General features: G+C 36.6%; 6 protein-coding genes across 6 annotated transcripts; 3 read left to right on the forward strand and 3 right to left on the reverse strand.

Annotated features, from left to right (window-relative positions):
• Positions 1-213: 213 nt before the first annotated feature.
• On the forward strand, positions 214-4,087 carry LOC136411074 (transmembrane protein 245). Its single transcript, XM_066393478.1, has 10 exons — positions 214-918; positions 974-1,199; positions 1,253-1,362; positions 1,529-2,257; positions 2,373-2,540; positions 2,752-2,938; positions 2,992-3,182; positions 3,236-3,464; positions 3,515-3,689; positions 3,744-4,087. The coding sequence occupies exons 1-10, from the start codon at positions 406-408 to the stop codon at positions 3,916-3,918; spliced, it is 2,703 nt and encodes a 900-aa protein (XP_066249575.1). The 5' UTR covers positions 214-405; the 3' UTR covers positions 3,919-4,087.
• A 157-nt stretch (positions 4,088-4,244) lies between these two features.
• On the reverse strand, positions 4,245-5,364 carry LOC136411079 (uncharacterized). Its single transcript, XM_066393482.1, has 2 exons — positions 4,831-5,364; positions 4,245-4,776 (listed from the first exon to the last, which is right to left on the reverse strand). The coding sequence occupies exons 1-2, from the start codon at positions 5,286-5,288 to the stop codon at positions 4,389-4,391; spliced, it is 846 nt and encodes a 281-aa protein (XP_066249579.1). The 5' UTR covers positions 5,289-5,364; the 3' UTR covers positions 4,245-4,388.
• Positions 5,365-6,032: 668 nt separating this feature from the next.
• Srp54 (splicing regulatory protein 54) lies at positions 6,033-7,888 on the reverse strand. The gene has a single exon (XM_066393480.1). The coding sequence runs from the start codon at positions 7,763-7,765 to the stop codon at positions 6,113-6,115; it is 1,653 nt and encodes a 550-aa protein (XP_066249577.1). The 5' UTR covers positions 7,766-7,888; the 3' UTR covers positions 6,033-6,112.
• Positions 7,889-8,248: 360 nt separating this feature from the next.
• Positions 8,249-10,883, forward strand: eIF3j (eukaryotic translation initiation factor 3 subunit j). The gene is made up of 6 exons (XM_066393484.1): positions 8,249-8,567; positions 8,826-8,911; positions 9,797-9,910; positions 10,011-10,299; positions 10,361-10,497; positions 10,587-10,883. Exons 1-6 carry the CDS (start codon positions 8,546-8,548, stop codon positions 10,650-10,652), a joined length of 714 nt encoding a protein of 237 aa, XP_066249581.1. The 5' UTR covers positions 8,249-8,545; the 3' UTR covers positions 10,653-10,883.
• A 649-nt stretch (positions 10,884-11,532) lies between these two features.
• LOC136411075 (ribosomal protein S6 kinase-like 1) lies at positions 11,533-14,276 on the forward strand. Its single transcript, XM_066393479.1, has 12 exons — positions 11,533-11,737; positions 11,808-11,965; positions 12,017-12,128; positions 12,180-12,329; positions 12,383-12,650; positions 12,703-12,821; positions 12,876-13,013; positions 13,073-13,203; positions 13,253-13,684; positions 13,736-13,940; positions 13,993-14,088; positions 14,143-14,276. Exons 1-12 carry the CDS (start codon positions 11,639-11,641, stop codon positions 14,257-14,259), a joined length of 2,025 nt encoding a protein of 674 aa, XP_066249576.1. The 5' UTR covers positions 11,533-11,638; the 3' UTR covers positions 14,260-14,276.
• A 43-nt stretch (positions 14,277-14,319) lies between these two features.
• On the reverse strand, positions 14,320-15,635 carry LOC136411078 (uncharacterized). The gene is made up of 2 exons (XM_066393481.1): positions 14,485-15,635; positions 14,320-14,424 (listed from the first exon to the last, which is right to left on the reverse strand). The coding sequence occupies exon 1, from the start codon at positions 15,491-15,493 to the stop codon at positions 14,522-14,524; it is 972 nt and encodes a 323-aa protein (XP_066249578.1). The 5' UTR covers positions 15,494-15,635; the 3' UTR covers positions 14,320-14,424; positions 14,485-14,521.
• Positions 15,636-15,654: the final 19 nt, after the last annotated feature.

Here is a 15,654-nt window from a genome sequence, read left to right on the forward strand (position 1 = left end):
CTAATAAATCGCAAAAAAATTATTGAAAGATCCAAATCTATTTTATTTCAAATTCAATTGGATAAAGACACACACAGATGTAGACAACCAGATATACACCATTATTGAACCGAGTATAAAGGGAAGACGCAACCAGATGTACAAGCCTCCATAATTTGCTTTGTTTATTAAACATAGTAAACAAGGACAGCAACTTTGGCATAATCTCAAACGATCAGCTGTTTCTACGTAAACGTAAACAAATTAATCACTGTTGACCTCTATAATTAGTTAATCAAGCTAAATTTAAACATTATGCCATAAAACCAATGATTTTCCGTTAGTATATCCTCACTAAATTCGATAAATATGCTCACTTTTGATCCAAAAATTAACCTCTAAACTTCTTTAGTTTCACTCCGAAAAATGGACCACCGATCTCCGCTGGAGTCCTTTTTTGGGGTGATCGGTAGTCTGCCCCAGGGCCACGACAAGCCGGTTAAACAGGCAGTCTACAATGCCGTGGCCCTTTTTCTCCTATTCCTTAGCTGCGTCGCCGGCCTTGCTTTGTATTTGATTCTAGAGCCTTTCGTTAAACCGCTAATGTGGGCTTTATTAGTTGGGTCTGCTTTGCACCCCTTGAAGAGATCCCTGAGGGACACATTTAGGGCTTGGTTACAGAATCTCGAGGATACAAACACGCCTACTGTGTTGGGATTGGTGCTTTTGCCAATGAATATTTTTAATCAAGTTGCTGAGTGCATAGGGCAGTTTTTGTGGGACCACATAAAGCTGATTCTGACAATTACTATATTGATTCCTCTTGCAATTTTGGTGTATAATTTCACTCCAAGAACTGTGGTGTCATTACTATGGATAAGCACTTTATGGGTGTACAAATCTTTAAATTTTGTTATCAGCAATTCTACACTCACTTTAGTAAGTACTCTTACTATTTTTTATTGAAGGACTTTACTAATTTAACTATTTTCAGGTAAGCTTACTTATAATAGCCTATCTGACAGTAGTATTTTTCTTCTGGAATCAAGACAACAATGTAAAGTTTCATTATGCATCAACCATAGTATGGCTACTGGGCTCCTGTGGCTTATCAAGCCAGTTTAGCTTTCAAATGCCTGTTTTTATATTGTTACAAATAATATTTTTTGGAGGATTTATATCCGAAGTTTATGATGCTTATACTACTATGAATGCTGCTGGTGAGACCTTTCAGCCAAAACTTAAATTGTGCTTCATATGTGATACTTTTCAGAACATGGACTATCTTTTACTGAGGTACTTTCCATTGCCTTTCATGACAAGCCTATAGACTTGGATTTAAGCGAAGAGAATGACTCTGTTGAAAAAATGGAACCCTCAGAGGTAAGCATACACCGTCAAGAAAAATAGTATCGTTATTTATGTACCAAGAACAAAATATCTTCAATAGAATGCAAGATAAAAATTTTATTTATTAAAATTGGGTTCCTAAATAAATGTTCTAGATTTCCTTGTTAAACAATTCCAAGAGAACCTTTTTTCCTTCTAGAAAAACTTAAAACTCAGCAGCCCCAGTGTTAAATTCTCTGAAACCCTTCAATCAGGCAATAGTGATACCACTGTTAACCAAATCAGTGATGACCCCTGGTCCTTGGAGCTCTTCAATGAGAGTAAACAGACCCCAAAAGTTGAGACCCCAGAACCAGCAACCGGAGTTTTGATCACCAATCATGGTATTCACTTGGTGCAAACCTCCGATGCGTCATCAAAAAAACCCAGACCAAAATTCCAAAGATCCTTGTCACAGCCGCACTTTGCTTCTAGCCGCTACCAGAAATCGAGTCTTTTGAACATTAGCCGCAAAATCAGTCTCAGAAATTGCAGTCTGGAAGAGACCAGCTATGAAAGCACCTTTTACCTCTATTCGGTCATGTGGTGTTGCTTGGTGATGTTGTTTTGGAAGAATATAATGCTGCTTCCTCTCCTACCTCTACCAATTCTCTATTATGTGATCAAGCATACAGGAGTGTATCTGGGGCTTTGGAGCTACCTATTTCAGAAATTTTGCATAATTTTTGATAGATTGAGCGATTGGTGTTGGGAAAGACACGATGCGTTGGTTCCAGTGCCCATAAGGGGACTCTACAAGGTGGTGCATAAGGTTAATGCAATGGTAAAGAGCAGTATTAAAAACAGCATTGACACGGTTGCTAGTGCTGTTGTCATTGTTGGGCTGATCGTATTTTTGATTTGCGCCTCAATATTTACAGCTGTACAGGTGAGTTTTAATATGTGATTAGTATAAAATACATTGGTCGAATCAAATCTAACCCAACTTCATCAATCTAAAGATATTTTATTAATAATCCTTAATTAAAGTTTTATTTCTTCAGATCTATGCAGAAGGCATTATGTTGGTCCAAATGACCAGCAACGTGATCAACCAAACGGTGGTACAAAACCCCGAACTGCGCCAACTTTTACCGCCCACATGGGACGAAACTATGGACTCCCTACTTGACAATGCGTATCAATACGGCAGGGAAGGCATTTCTAAAGCTGTAAATACCTTTAATAGTCAGTGAGGACGTTAAGGTCGGAACAAGTTCAATAAAATCCATACAGAAGAAAAACGTTCAGACACGTGAAGGTTATTTATAAATGCGCATATTATGCCAAACATAAATTGAATAGAATACATAGAATTTCTCGAAGTTATTCCAACTTTTAAGTGCTCACTGTATACCAAGTCTTCATTAAAAAAAATTTAAGGTGAAAAGTGTGATGAACGATGCAGATTCCGTGCAGTCTGAAAAGCTAGAAAAGCAAATTCTGGAACTGTGGGACCGGATTTACCAGTCATGGATGACTAACCACGACGGAAACGGTCCTAAAGTAACTGGCGATGCAGTCCACAGCTCTTGGCAGGAGTTTATGAGGGACATCCAAAAGTCTCCTGGTAGTCTGCACTAACAACATTATCACCAATTTTTCATTGCTCAAATTTTGCAGTTTCCGAGATTTTCAATGTAAATGGAATAATCGACTTCGCCCAGCAGAACGTAGGAATGCTGGTGTCTGTCCTTGAATCCATATGGAGCATTGTAATCAGCAATATAACTTTGGTGATTGGGTCTTTTAGTACCTGTCTATCCATAGTTTTAGGGGGTGGAACTGCGGTTCTAAATTTCATTTTAAATATGGTATACCAGCTAGGCTAACTGACAAAAACATGGTTGAAAAAATTGAATTTCAGGTGGTTTTTCTGACTACTCTCTTCTACTTGTTGAACTCTAGCGGGGAGTATTATAAACCAGTGGAATTGATGACAAAGTTCTCCCAGGGTGGCAAACGTTTTGGTCACGCCCTTGAAGCTGCAATAAACAGTGTCTTTTCAGCTTCCTTGAAAATGGCAGCATTCTACGGCTTGTGGACCTGGTTTATCCATAATTTATTTAATGTGCAAATCGTTTATCTGTCTTCAGGTAAGCAGGTAGAAAAAGTACAGAAAAATATTTTTTCCGACTTTTTAAAGCTTTCGCCACCATCCTGGGTGCAGTGCCCTTTCTGGGTACTTACTGGGCTTGCGTACCAGGGATACTGGACTTATGGCTTTCTCAGGACAGATGGATCTGTGCCCTTTTGTTTGCTACATGTCAGTTTTTGCCCACTTATATCGTAGATGCAACAATTTATAAAGAAATAAAGGGGTAGGCTTTTGTACAGATCTTTAAAAAAATGATTGATTAACAGACATCCTTTAGGGGTCATCCATATTTGACGGGTCTGGCGATAGCTGGAGGCATATTTTGCATGGGAATGGAGGGAGCTATAATCGGACCAATGCTGCTGTGTGGGTTATATGTCGCCACAGATCTGTCTTCAAATCTTTTCAAAGAATCTCCTATGGAAGATTCAATAAATCTAGGGCTGCACTAGCTTCCGAGTGATTGAATTATCTTGGTTTTATTTGTGAGGTTGTGTAAAGGGGTGCTTTTTCTTATTTTGCTCTTGAACATTATTTTACTATTGTTTTTATTTTGATGATTTTTCCTTTTAATCCAACTTTGACTCTTTGGCATTTAAGAGAGGCTACCATAGAATCTTAAAAAGTTAAAGATTATTTATTTGATTTTCTATTTTTATATAAATACTAAATAAACTTTATTTTATTTTTGTTGTTTTATTCATGCTTATGAAGATTTATTACACTATCAAGAAGGTGAAAATGTTTAAGGAGAATTATATGGCATCATTTATCAATTGGCAGTTTCAATTAAGGTCTCAATATAATATTAAAAAAATGTAAAAAATATAAAGATTAAAAATTGTCTAGAATTTGACCATAGATGTACACAATTTTCCAGCCAAAATTAACCTTACCCCTAAACTCAATTCTTCTAAAAATATCACCAGAGTTGGCACACAGATACCTTATTTACAAAACAGTCTTTAAAACCTTTAATAAGTCCTTTGGACCTATACCAAACAATGTGTTCTTGATTTACATTACTTGCTGGTAAAACTGACCTTTCTTTACAGTTCTTAACACTATCACTCTCCTCAAAAATTAAGAGTTCACTGCAGCAATTACTACCACTAGTAGGAGAGTAATCTATATGGAATTTTGAGTGTTTGATATTGGATAAAATTTGAGGAGGAGGGCAAGTTTGGAAAGTATCAGTAGCAAAGCCACTGCAACCTGATTTTAAATGTTTTTTCAGGTAAATGTAAGTGTTAGTGCAAGGCAGTGTAGAGTTGATTGAGTCGACCCAGCGTTGGGATAAAAATACGTTTCTGAAAATGCCACATTCGATATTATCAATTAACAGAAAAGTAAAATAAACTCACCTGAGAACTTTCCTAAGATTCTTGTTTAACTGCCCTACATGGTTTCTCTCAACATGCCCCTGGGCTACTTCAGGAATCTCTATTGTAAGTACTTCTGTTGGGCAACTGGGGCCTGGTCCGAACATCACAACAATCTCCTTCACCTCACCACTATTCTCTTCACAAAACTCCTTTAAAATGCCTCTCATCACCAGCTCCAAATGGTCATAAGCACTGGACACTGTCCTATAATGACTCTCATGTGTGAAATTCAATTTCTTATGTTCTCCTGCACTTTCATTTAGCCTTTTTCTCCGCTTTTCCACTACATGCTCAAGCCAACTATAAGGGAAAGGAATTTGGCATTTTTGATACAAAAGGCCTTTTAAGATTTCGTTCACTATGGAGGCTCCGGCAAATGGGGTCAGTGTTAATTCATCTGATATGGATATGGTGAATTCGTCCTGAGTTTGGGGCATTTTTTGAGGTGTTCTTTGTCAATGGAGCGTCAACAACACAAGAAACGCTGTTACAGAAGGAGATTTTGATTATGGAAGTAGCTTTTATACTAAAGACAACACTACAATAAGTAATCATTCACGTTCTTCTTTCAGACTGTCTTTATTGACGGCATTCATTTATAACTAATGTTATCTCTCTTTAAGATTCTTAACGTTGTCACAGCAAGAAGGCGATTTCGGTTGCTCTGTTTATTATGTTATTTATCTAAAACATGGCAATTCTGCCTCAGAGTAACTCTGTACACAGATATGAGTAAAAAGAGTAAGAATTTTAAAATTACGACGGGTAACTGCAGGAAGAACCGGTACAGTTCGGATAAGTTCGAACAAATATTTCATTTACTTTTCCTCATCATTCTTTAAAGGTTGGACTGAAATAGATAGCTAGTTCAGGAAAAGCTCAGGATGGACTTATCCACCTTAATTTATTAAAACAGTGAATGGGGTTATAAGTGTCAAAATTTGTACCAATAAGATTCTAGCATTCACTTTCAATAAATAAAAATCGACATTCGGCAACATCTCCATGGTAACCGTAGAGTGGGGGGTACTATGAATCAACATCGAAAAATTTTATTCTTGCTCACGTGTTCCTATGGGTTGGTACTTCAGGGGTCTAAACCATTGTAGGTACATTACTAATGTGAAATAAAAATAAATAACTCATAATCCTTAGTAATATTTATTACACATATTTATTTGTTAAAAATTCCTTTATCCTTTATCAAATGAATCTGACACTGCATATTCTCCTATAATCTAATATTAATCAAAATGATGGATTAAGGAGAATTGGAAATGTCCATGTTATCAGACTTCTCCCCTGAATCCTTTTCCATATCCTCCACAGGCTCCACTGGTTTACTCTCCACTTGCAGTTTTTCTGAGTTGTCTCGGCTCCTCGACATTTTAGATCTAGATCTTGATTTTGACCTGGATTTGCCTCTTGATTTGTTATTAGACCTCTCCTTAGACCGCGATCTCGACCTTGAACGCTTTTTTTTCTCCTTCCTCCTGCTTTCTTTATCCTTGTCCCGACTGCGCGATCTAGATCTCTTCCTTGAGCGAGGAGAGGTCGATCTTTTGCCTCTCGACTTGGACCTCTGCCTTTCCCTCTTCCGATCCCTTGACTTAGACCTCTTCCTGCTGCGGCTTCGAGTCATTGAACGAGAACGTCTCTTCTCAACCTCATCAGTTTTATGATCTTTTGAATCAAAACATTTCTCCTTGGATTTGGAACTGGCCCGACTTTTACGGTCTTTAGACCGATCTCTATCTTTTGATCTCTTCCTCTCTTTAGATTTATCCCTTGAGGAGGCCCGGGATTTGCGGTCTCTAGACTTAGACCTTCTACGAGAACGCGAGCGACTTCGCTTTGCCCTTGACCTAGAGCGTCTGCGAGATCTTGAGCGAGAGCGTCTTCTAGATCGAGATCTACGCCTTCTGTCTCTTGATCTTGACCTCTTTCTTGATCCAGAGCGCCGTCTACGGGAGCGCGAACGTCTTCTTGATCTAGATCTTGAGTGGCGTCTTTTCCGGTCCCTAGACCGGGATCTGGATCTTGATCTCCTAGAGCTTTTTTTGTCTTTTGTCAGCATCCCTATTACCGGCTCTATAGAAGCATTTATGACATTTTGAGCCTCTTTGAACCTTGTCAAGGCTTCTTCAATTTCTAATTGGGCAGCTTCATTGCTCTTTGCCTGGGGTTTTTCAATGGACTGAGTAGCATGTTGAATTTGCAAAACTTGCCCTTTAAACTCTGTTCCATCCATTCCAAGGGCATGAATGATGTTAGGTTGATCAGTGAACTCTACAAGAAGGTGCTGGGAATCGTCTAAAGTGCGAGTGCAGGTACGCAAATACTTGACTTCACCAGCTGCAGTAAAGTGAGAAATCCACTCTTCAGGTGTAATTGAAGGATCAATGTTTTGTATCAGCACTGTGCGGCGTGTTTCTTCAACCTTAACGCTGTCATATGAAGAAGGCAAAGGAGGGTAATTAGGAAGTCCATTCTCATCTAACATAGAATCAGTAGTCATAATGACTTGCTCAGCACCTGAGCCATGTACAGAATTCACAACATGAGGAGGCAATTTTGGTTCATTAACATTCAATCCAGGGACCATTGCCCCATTCCTGGTCATTTCCAAGGCATAATATTCATCAGGAATTTCTCCATTTTGAACAGGAATCACAATAAGAGCCCTGTCAATAAATACAGTGTTGGTCATATGCTGGGCAATGCCTACAGTAGCAGTATCAGTGAACTTAATGTAGCATATACGAGACTGCACAGGGATGGAGACATCTCTTACTGTAGGGTAGAGCCGGATATCCTCGATTTTGCCCAAGTACCCGAAGAGCACTTGCATCTGGTCCTTTGTGGCTTGGGGGGCTATGTTGGTGACTTGCACCACTTTAGTGCCTACCGCCATAGTTTTAAAAGAGGGCACTAATTACTCTTAAAACACTAGTAAAGTACCTTTCATTGTTATAGGGGTGGATGTCCAAGTTAATTGTAATGCAAGAGTGGTCGCCAGAAACGTATAAATTGGTGAAATATTAATTAATCTTAAAGTCGAAAGAAGCCGCCATATGCAATTCTAACCACAAAGTTCAGTGCATAGTAATTTTTGTTCTTTCCAATGGCGGACTAGTAACATTCATTTTAAGGATTTTTATGTCTAACTGTCATAAATAGACAATGTAAACAAGAGGAAAACTTTAAATTTTGTATTTAGACCATTACAGAATAAATAATTTCTTGACAATTATTGTTTATTCTAATTCTTAAATAGTATTTAGATAAGTTTCTCGATTAGTATACACTCTATTACTAATTAATATCCGTTATTATGTGCTTCATGTTGTGTAACATAACAAACTAAAAATCACTAACTAAAATGACACATCAAGTTATCGCCATCATGTTGTCAGTATTGCTCTGAACTGTGCCAAGTGTGAAATGGATACGGAAAAAATTCTCGGCGATTTGTGTTTAGATAACGTTTATTATTCGCTTAGAATAGTGAGTTTGAACAAGAAACACAAAAGAGTGAAACCCCTAGTTTGATATACGAGGAGCGCCGGCCGAAATTCGCATTCGACTAGTATTTATATCACTTTCTTCGGCTGACATTAGCACACGTTTTACACGTGAACTTTCCGTTCGATTTTGTGCCAATTTCTAATCGTGCCGCCAGTCCCTATACAAAATGACCGACGAGGCTTCTTGGGGTAAGTAATAGCCACTTAAGAACCCCTCCTTTAAAGCCCTTTTGACCCCTGTTTGAAACCCAACCTTATTCTCCCTTTTGGCACAGTTTAATGTGTCATAGGCATTTTTGGACGTTATTGATGACTGGAGACATTCAACAAGGAATTTTTAGTGATGATGCCAGAGATGGCTTAGAATTTGTTGTTATTAGGAGTAGAATTTAGTAGGGATACTAAAATATAAGATAAGTGTAGCTCAGCATATGGTGATTGTTTTAGATGATGAGAACTTCGAAGCTCCCGTGGTAGTTCCTCAACTCAAATCTAATAAATGGGAGGGAGAAGATGAGGATGATGATGTGAAGGTAAGTTTTAATACTATAGCAAAATAAAAATAAATATTAGAATGTTTAAATGATAACAACTATGAATACATCCTGGTTGTTTCCTTCGTTTGATGCCCTTGTAAGAATCTTAAATATCTAGAACATTCTGTATAAATTTGCAACCATGCTACCATTAAACACAAAGCCATTACATTAGAGATTGCAGTAAAGTTTTTAGAAATAACCCACCTTTCAAAATCACCTTATATTATATTATTTCAAGGTTTAAAGACTAGGACCACATGTACTCTCAACAGCCATTTTGAATGGCATTTATAGGATTTTAACATCTTATGTTCTGAGAGTCCAAAAATCAATTTTTCTCTGTTGAGGAAAATTAATTATAAATTAAAATTAAACATATTTGCATCCAATAAAGTAAAAGAATTTTGACAAGACTACTCCTCCCTAGCCTACACCTATTTCTTTACGTTTCTCATCCTCATCAGTAGTTTAAATTGCAAATTGTATAACATCCTTACTCATTGGTTTATTATACAATGATTTAACTAAGGTTTGGTAGATTAATTCAGTTTGATTGTGTGGATATGGGATAATTCAGTTTCATGATTATTCAAAATTCTTATTTGGTCTTCAACAGGGTCGAATAATGGCCAAAATTTTCTTCTGAAGGTTGTATTAAAAGTTAATGTGTCTTTAAAGGTGGCAAAAGTATTTTTGATTTTCAAAAATCAATGTGGAAATGGCATTTTTATGATTCAAGATATTAATGGTTCCTTATTTGCCATGAGATATACCAGTCACTTGAACTAAATTGATGTTTTCTTTTTAACAATGAAGCCTGATATTGATTTCAAAGACCATAATTAAACAAAGCATGATAAAATGTTTGTTTCTCATTAGGAAAGTTGGGAAGATGAAGATGATGAGAACAAAGAGGATGAGGACTCTGAAAAAAAGGTGGAAGTGAAAAAACCGAAAAAGAAAACTCTAGATGAAAGAATAGCAGAAAAAGAGGTAGATAATAAAGGATTTTTCGATTTCTGGATTTTCTGCTTCTTAATGCAGGAACTTAGTAATTTTTACTCTCAATATTTGCACATATTTTTTTCCTCAGGCAAAAAAGAAAGAGGAAATAGAACGCCGCCTGAAGCTAGACCGAGATCTCACCGACGAGGAGAAAACGCGCATGCAGCAAGAATCAGACTTGAAACTTGCCCTTGAGACGACCTTTGGCGATCAGGGGGGCGAACCTGAGGAGCTAGGTGGACTCACTTTGCCCTCCACCAAGGAAGAATTCAACGAGTTCACAAACACCCTCACCAAAAAACTCACTCCTTTGTCCAGGCATGGCAACGAGTACATTAACTTTGTGGAGGAGTTAACTCGAAATTTGAGTGCAGTCAGTAAGAGAATTTCCACTAAAGAAGCGTAGAAAGTTGCTTTAAATAGTCAATTTTGTTTCAGTGCAATCTTCAGACATTAAGAAAATAAAGAACAACTTGGATAACTTGTTTTTGGAGAAGCAGAAGATTGAAAAGGGAGATAAGGGGAAGAAGAGCAAAGGCAAGGGGAAGGCAAAGTTGAAAATGGAAGGGGATAATGTAAGTTTAAAATTAAATCAATCGTATGTCGTTAATTATTTGGAAGAGGCGTGTTCGTGGTATTATTTATGTCTTTATTTGTCTTTCAGCAACTGTCAGCTTATGTCACGGATTACTCAAACGATTACGGCGGCGAATACGACGACTTTATGTAGCAGTGTGAGCAATAATTTTATTGTTTATATTTTTGTTAATATAATTAATTTAGTTAGAAGCGCTTAAGTTGTATTTTTTTGTTTAACTATTTCTAAGTAGGCACATGTTTTGTTTGTTCTCTTTTTTTAAACAATGAATATGTATTTTTATATAATAATAGAGGAGAAAAATGATATTTTATAAGGACATAATAGAGAATCAAACTGTAACAGCCACCACCTCGTATTGTATTCTGGATTTACCATAATTGTGATGCACTGAGGTTTTTCGTAGATAGCTTGCGGAGTTTCGCGTCTTATTGGGAGGCTGCGCCATAGAGGTTTTTACGTAATTTAGTCGACTTTGATATGTATAATTCGGACTTTTGTATTCGGTAGTTTAGTCAGGGAGCAGCTTCTGCCAGGTTGTTTTAGAGGATGAGAACTTATCAAACTGGTTTTTGTTATTGCCCTGTATAATGATAAAATTGAGATTAAATATTCTAAAAAAACTGTTTGTTTTATTGTTTGCTCCTAAATGATTTCAAAATTTGCATGTTACAATGAGCGACAATTTGGGGAGAGTCAAGTAAAGAGTACTGCAAACCCTCTGTAAGTTTTAGAAGATTTTCCGGAAATTGTGTAATTGTCCAAGAAATATTTACATACATTGTTGACGCTGAATCTAAGCGCCATCTATAATTTGTCGCACCAAAGTGCTCAACCTGCTCTAATAAAGATTTAACGGTGCAACTGCAATCAGCTGACAATAGTCAAAATAAACAAACCGTTTCCCAAAAAATCAAGTTTTTTTAAGAGTTTTTGGCCTAAAAAAACCCTTTTTTAACACAAAAACCAAATTATCTCTCATAAAAATAATTCTAAAGGATTGAAAAATCAAGAAACTCGCTTTTCAATGTGTCAGAGCCACTCAATAATCATGTCTTTAGTGCTAAAACTTTGCTTGTCTACAAGGCAAGGAAACGCGGCTTAAAGCCCCTAAAACGATGACCTCAGATAGTTGGACTTCCTGGGTACGCACCTTTGATATCCCCGATGCGAGTAAACACAAAAATGGCTTTACAATCTACAAAGTCGTCTCGTTTGTAAGTACCGTTTTATCTTACGTCTCGGAGTGTTATCACTGATAATTTTCTAATGATTATTACTACGCAGTTGTACCCTGAATCATGCCCAGATGCAGTTACAAAACTCATTGTCTGGAAGAGGTTTAATGACTTTAAAAAACTACACAAAGATATTAAAGCTTTACATAAGAAGTTTAAGCTTGGGGATGAAGCCCCTAACTTACCTAAATCAGTATTGTTCAAAAGGTAATCCTCTGCAGTCTCATGAAAACTTAATCATTTGGATATATTTTTAAGATATGATGAGGAGACTATTAACCAAAGGAAAAGGGGCATTTTAAACTTCCTTGATTATATAGGAAGCCATGCAGAGCTTTTTACGTCCTCAGATTTTGTTAAGTTTTTTGAGGTATGCTACTTTGTCATATCATCACAATAAAACTAATTGAATCTTTAATAGACCAGCCACACTCCTGCAGAAATGCTTACAAGCAACATTAGCAGCATTAGAGCCAACTTATGTTTGCCTTCAGAAAGTGAACTTTATAATCACTCAGATCTTAGCGACACTGATTCATTTGATAGCAGCAATTTTGAAGCAACATCTCAGGTTTGTTTTTGACCTTAAAAATAACCAATTGGGCTTAAAAAACGACATTTCAGGCATTAAAGACTAATTTAAAAAAATTAAATTCCATGACCTCAATTGACTCCCAGGCTTCAGAATCTATTAGCATTGCCAATGTTGATAATAATCTATTACTCTTTGAAGACAGTAGTGCGCCTGAAGCTTTTTCAGAAGTTACACAGTATTTGAAAAATGCATCTTTGCATGTTCATTTGGCCATTGATTTGGAGAATGAAAAGCAATTCGAAGAAGCATTTTCTGCTTATAAGACTGCAGTAGATATTTTGATTAATGGAGGCAAAGGTGTCCCAAACCTCACTTTGATTTGAGCTATATGAACAAGAATTAATTTTAGATGACCCTGATTATGATAGGAGGCAAATGGTGAGATACAAAACTAACAAGTATTTAATAAGAGCTGAGAGGATTTACAATATGTATTTAGCGCCTGAGGTTCGAGATTTGCACCTGCATGTAAGTGTCTATTTTTGGTAATTTTGTCCAGTTTTTTTTTAGTGTTTTTTTCAGAAGGGAGAAGAGAGAGATAAGCCAAATATTATTAAAGGCCCGCTTTACAATCTGTATAAATATAAAGTTATTAAAATTATTTCCCAAAATGGGATGTTGGTTTTGCACTCAGAGCAACAGAAAGTTTACTATGTGAAGGTAATTAATTTGCCAAGAGAATTAGAACAAAGAGACCTATTACTATTTTTTCTTTACAGGTTATCCATAAATCGGTACAATTTTCCAATTCAGCTCCTCTAGCCCTTCCCCAAAATGGACCTTACATGGTCAAATTGATCAGCCACTATAACACCGATAACGCCATTTTTCTAGTATTGGAGTACTGCAGGTAAGCTTTTTCAAAAATCCCTTTTACATAGTCTGAATATTCTTTTTAGCGGCACAACGCTACGCGATATTATCAACAACAAAACATCGTTGCTTGATAATGATGAACAGTTGCTTAAAAACATACAAGACCAATCAGATGATGACTCAGAAATGAGCTTTTCTGAGCTATTAAATTCGTATGCAGCCAATAGGCAAGATGGTGCTGAAAGCGATGATGGGAGCTTTGAAAAAGTCAAGCTAGACGTCGCAGGGAATCTCATGGACCGCCCCTTGGAGTTCCTAGCAGCTCCTGACTTGCTTCCACAAAAAACGCTTCAAGAGGGCGCAGCTGGCCCTATAAATAGTGAGGTGCCCTCAAACATTGACTTAGGAGAGGAAATTGAGGTGAAAAACAACATTTCTGAAGGACAAATAGTGAAATGGGCCTCGCAGCTTGTGGTAGCGCTCGATAGGCTGCACTCTCAAGGAGTGATTTGCAGGTAGTTTTGCGTTATTTGAGAAAAATGTGTTGAGTCAAATAAGAGGTTTAGGAACTTGAAAGTCGGGGATATAATGATCGATCCACAGGACAATTTGGTGCTCACCTACATGACCAATTTAAAGGAGTTTTGCGAGCTTTATTCCAGAGAAATTGACTTTGATTTGGCCCCGGAATTATATGGCTTAGAGCAGGTGGGCAAAGAAGCTGATTGGTGGAGCTTTGGCGCCATTTTGTACGAGCTTCTCGTTGGAATGGTACTTAACGCAATAACTTTTTTATTATTGAGACTCAAGAATATTCTTTAAGCCAATAAGTAAAGTCCATGTGAATGGCCTGCGCAGTCACACCCATTTGATCATACCAAAATATGTGCCTATAGAGGGAAAATCGTTGCTGAAGCAGGTAATTTTGATGACATTCATTCATTAAAATTTGGAGCTTTAATGTATCTTTTAGCTGTTAATCTATGAACCTCAGGAGAGGTTAGGTTCAAGGACTAATGGGGTGCAGCATATTAAGTCGCATCCATTTTTCCGCAGCATTAACTGGAGCAGAGTGGAATCCACTTGTTAATTGTGATATTTATTGTAATAGTTTATAAACTCTTCAAAAAATTTGAATTGAGTTAATAGAGGCACTTAATAGGTAAATAATGAGAGATTCTATAATAATCTATGTTTTCCTTGCTTGACAAGTTGTTGAAGCCTTATCTTGTGTATTTGATGGATTTCAGTAAATCTGATTTAAAAATTAGTTAATAAAGAGACTGCTGTGTCCACTAAGGTAGTTTTGTTATACCTCCAAATAATGTTTTAGGATTCTCCACAAATCTTTGTCACAATTTCTCAAAGGAAATATCATCCAAAAACTCATTTAAAACTGAGTCACTAATTGCTGAATTTAAAACCTCTTCATCTTCTGAAACACTAATGATGGTTTTAAGAAAGTCCTCAAACTCCACATAGTCCTCCAATTCACTCATCATTGGTTCTGTACTTACAGAAACCATTTTGTAATTCTCCAAAGGCATCATTGCCCTTAATTGTAGCATCACTCTGATATATTTCACATAGTCATAGTCTTCACTGAATGACTGAAAAAACATTGCAGAAATGACAGGATCTTCATCTTCAAATGTTAAAGTTCCAAAAACAATTATGTCTTCATCAATTAAAGGTTTAGGAGAAAGGTTGTTTATGTTCACTCTTATTCGAACTATCATGTAGGTGTCTGTATCATCTAACTCTAGGTAAAATCTCTTAGATTTTGGGCAATACTGCAAGGACCCAATTATTTGCATATTGGAGTTTTTGGGGAAATTATTGGGATTAAATTTCAGCACTTCAGCAATGGTGTAGAACACATGGGTTTGATGGCAGTTTCGTGAGTTAGTTGTTTGTATAGGTTGTACTAAAGTAGAAAATTTCTGAGTGTTGTAAATTGGGTTTGAGCTATCTGGATTTTTTGGATGGTTTAAATCTCTTTCTTCTTTATTAAAAGTTGTCAAGGAGAAATTTTTCAAGACTTGATTTAGTGGCTCACTACTAATCAAGGAAGGCTCAAGGGCTTGATTTAAAAATTTAAATTGCACATTTCCTGCCTTTGGTTTTTCTTCAAAAACTTCAGTTTCATTTAAAGTGTATTCCAAGGCGTGGTATTCACACTCTTTTATCAATTTCTCCAATAAATTTGATTCTTCTGTTTTGACTCTAGGACCTTTAGAGGAAATCTTTTGAAATACAGGTAATGCTGATTTTTTCTCTGGAGTATTCTCGATTATTGAATCATCAGAATCATATCCTTCCATTTCAGTGTGATATAAGGTTATTTTTTATACTATTAAATAGAACTTTAATTTAACTCTCTTAGTATCAATAGTAAAGCATAATTTCAATTTAACGAAGGAATAAAAATTAAAATTATACAAAACACCACTAAACAGATACAAATGCTGGGCTAACTTAACGT

This window comes from Euwallacea similis, chromosome 9 (genome assembly GCF_039881205.1).
Source record: "Euwallacea similis isolate ESF13 chromosome 9, ESF131.1, whole genome shotgun sequence".
In the NCBI taxonomy this organism is placed as follows: Eukaryota; Metazoa; Arthropoda; class Insecta; order Coleoptera; family Curculionidae; genus Euwallacea; species Euwallacea similis.

Excerpts from the sequence above, each read along its gene's own strand:
- LOC136411074 (XM_066393478.1), top strand. The coding sequence starts at position 406 with ATGGACCACCGATCTCCGCTGGAGTCCTTTTTTGGGGTGATCGGTAGT. Across the intron at positions 919-973 it reads GCAATTCTACACTCACTTTA|GTAAGCTTACTTATAATAGC; the intron begins GTAAGTACTCTT and ends AACTATTTTCAG. Across the intron at positions 3,690-3,743 it reads ATTTATAAAGAAATAAAGGG|GGGTCATCCATATTTGACGG; the intron begins GTAGGCTTTTGT and ends GACATCCTTTAG.
- LOC136411079 (XM_066393482.1), bottom strand. The coding sequence starts at position 5,288 with ATGCCCCAAACTCAGGACGAATTCACCATATCCATATCAGATGAATTA. Across the intron at positions 4,777-4,830 it reads AATCTTAGGAAAGTTCTCAG|AAACGTATTTTTATCCCAAC; the intron begins GTGAGTTTATTT and ends TGGCATTTTCAG.
- Srp54 (XM_066393480.1), bottom strand. The coding sequence starts at position 7,765 with ATGGCGGTAGGCACTAAAGTGGTGCAAGTCACCAACATAGCCCCCCAA.
- eIF3j (XM_066393484.1), top strand. The coding sequence starts at position 8,546 with ATGACCGACGAGGCTTCTTGGG. Across the intron at positions 8,912-9,796 it reads ATGAGGATGATGATGTGAAG|GAAAGTTGGGAAGATGAAGA; the intron begins GTAAGTTTTAAT and ends GTTTCTCATTAG. Across the intron at positions 10,498-10,586 it reads TGAAAATGGAAGGGGATAAT|CAACTGTCAGCTTATGTCAC; the intron begins GTAAGTTTAAAA and ends TTTGTCTTTCAG.
- LOC136411075 (XM_066393479.1), top strand. The coding sequence starts at position 11,639 with ATGACCTCAGATAGTTGGACTTCCTGGGTACGCACCTTTGATATCCCC. Across the intron at positions 12,822-12,875 it reads TTCGAGATTTGCACCTGCAT|AAGGGAGAAGAGAGAGATAA; the intron begins GTAAGTGTCTAT and ends TGTTTTTTTCAG. Across the intron at positions 14,089-14,142 it reads GAAAATCGTTGCTGAAGCAG|CTGTTAATCTATGAACCTCA; the intron begins GTAATTTTGATG and ends TGTATCTTTTAG.
- LOC136411078 (XM_066393481.1), bottom strand. The coding sequence starts at position 15,493 with ATGGAAGGATATGATTCTGATGATTCAATAATCGAGAATACTCCAGAG.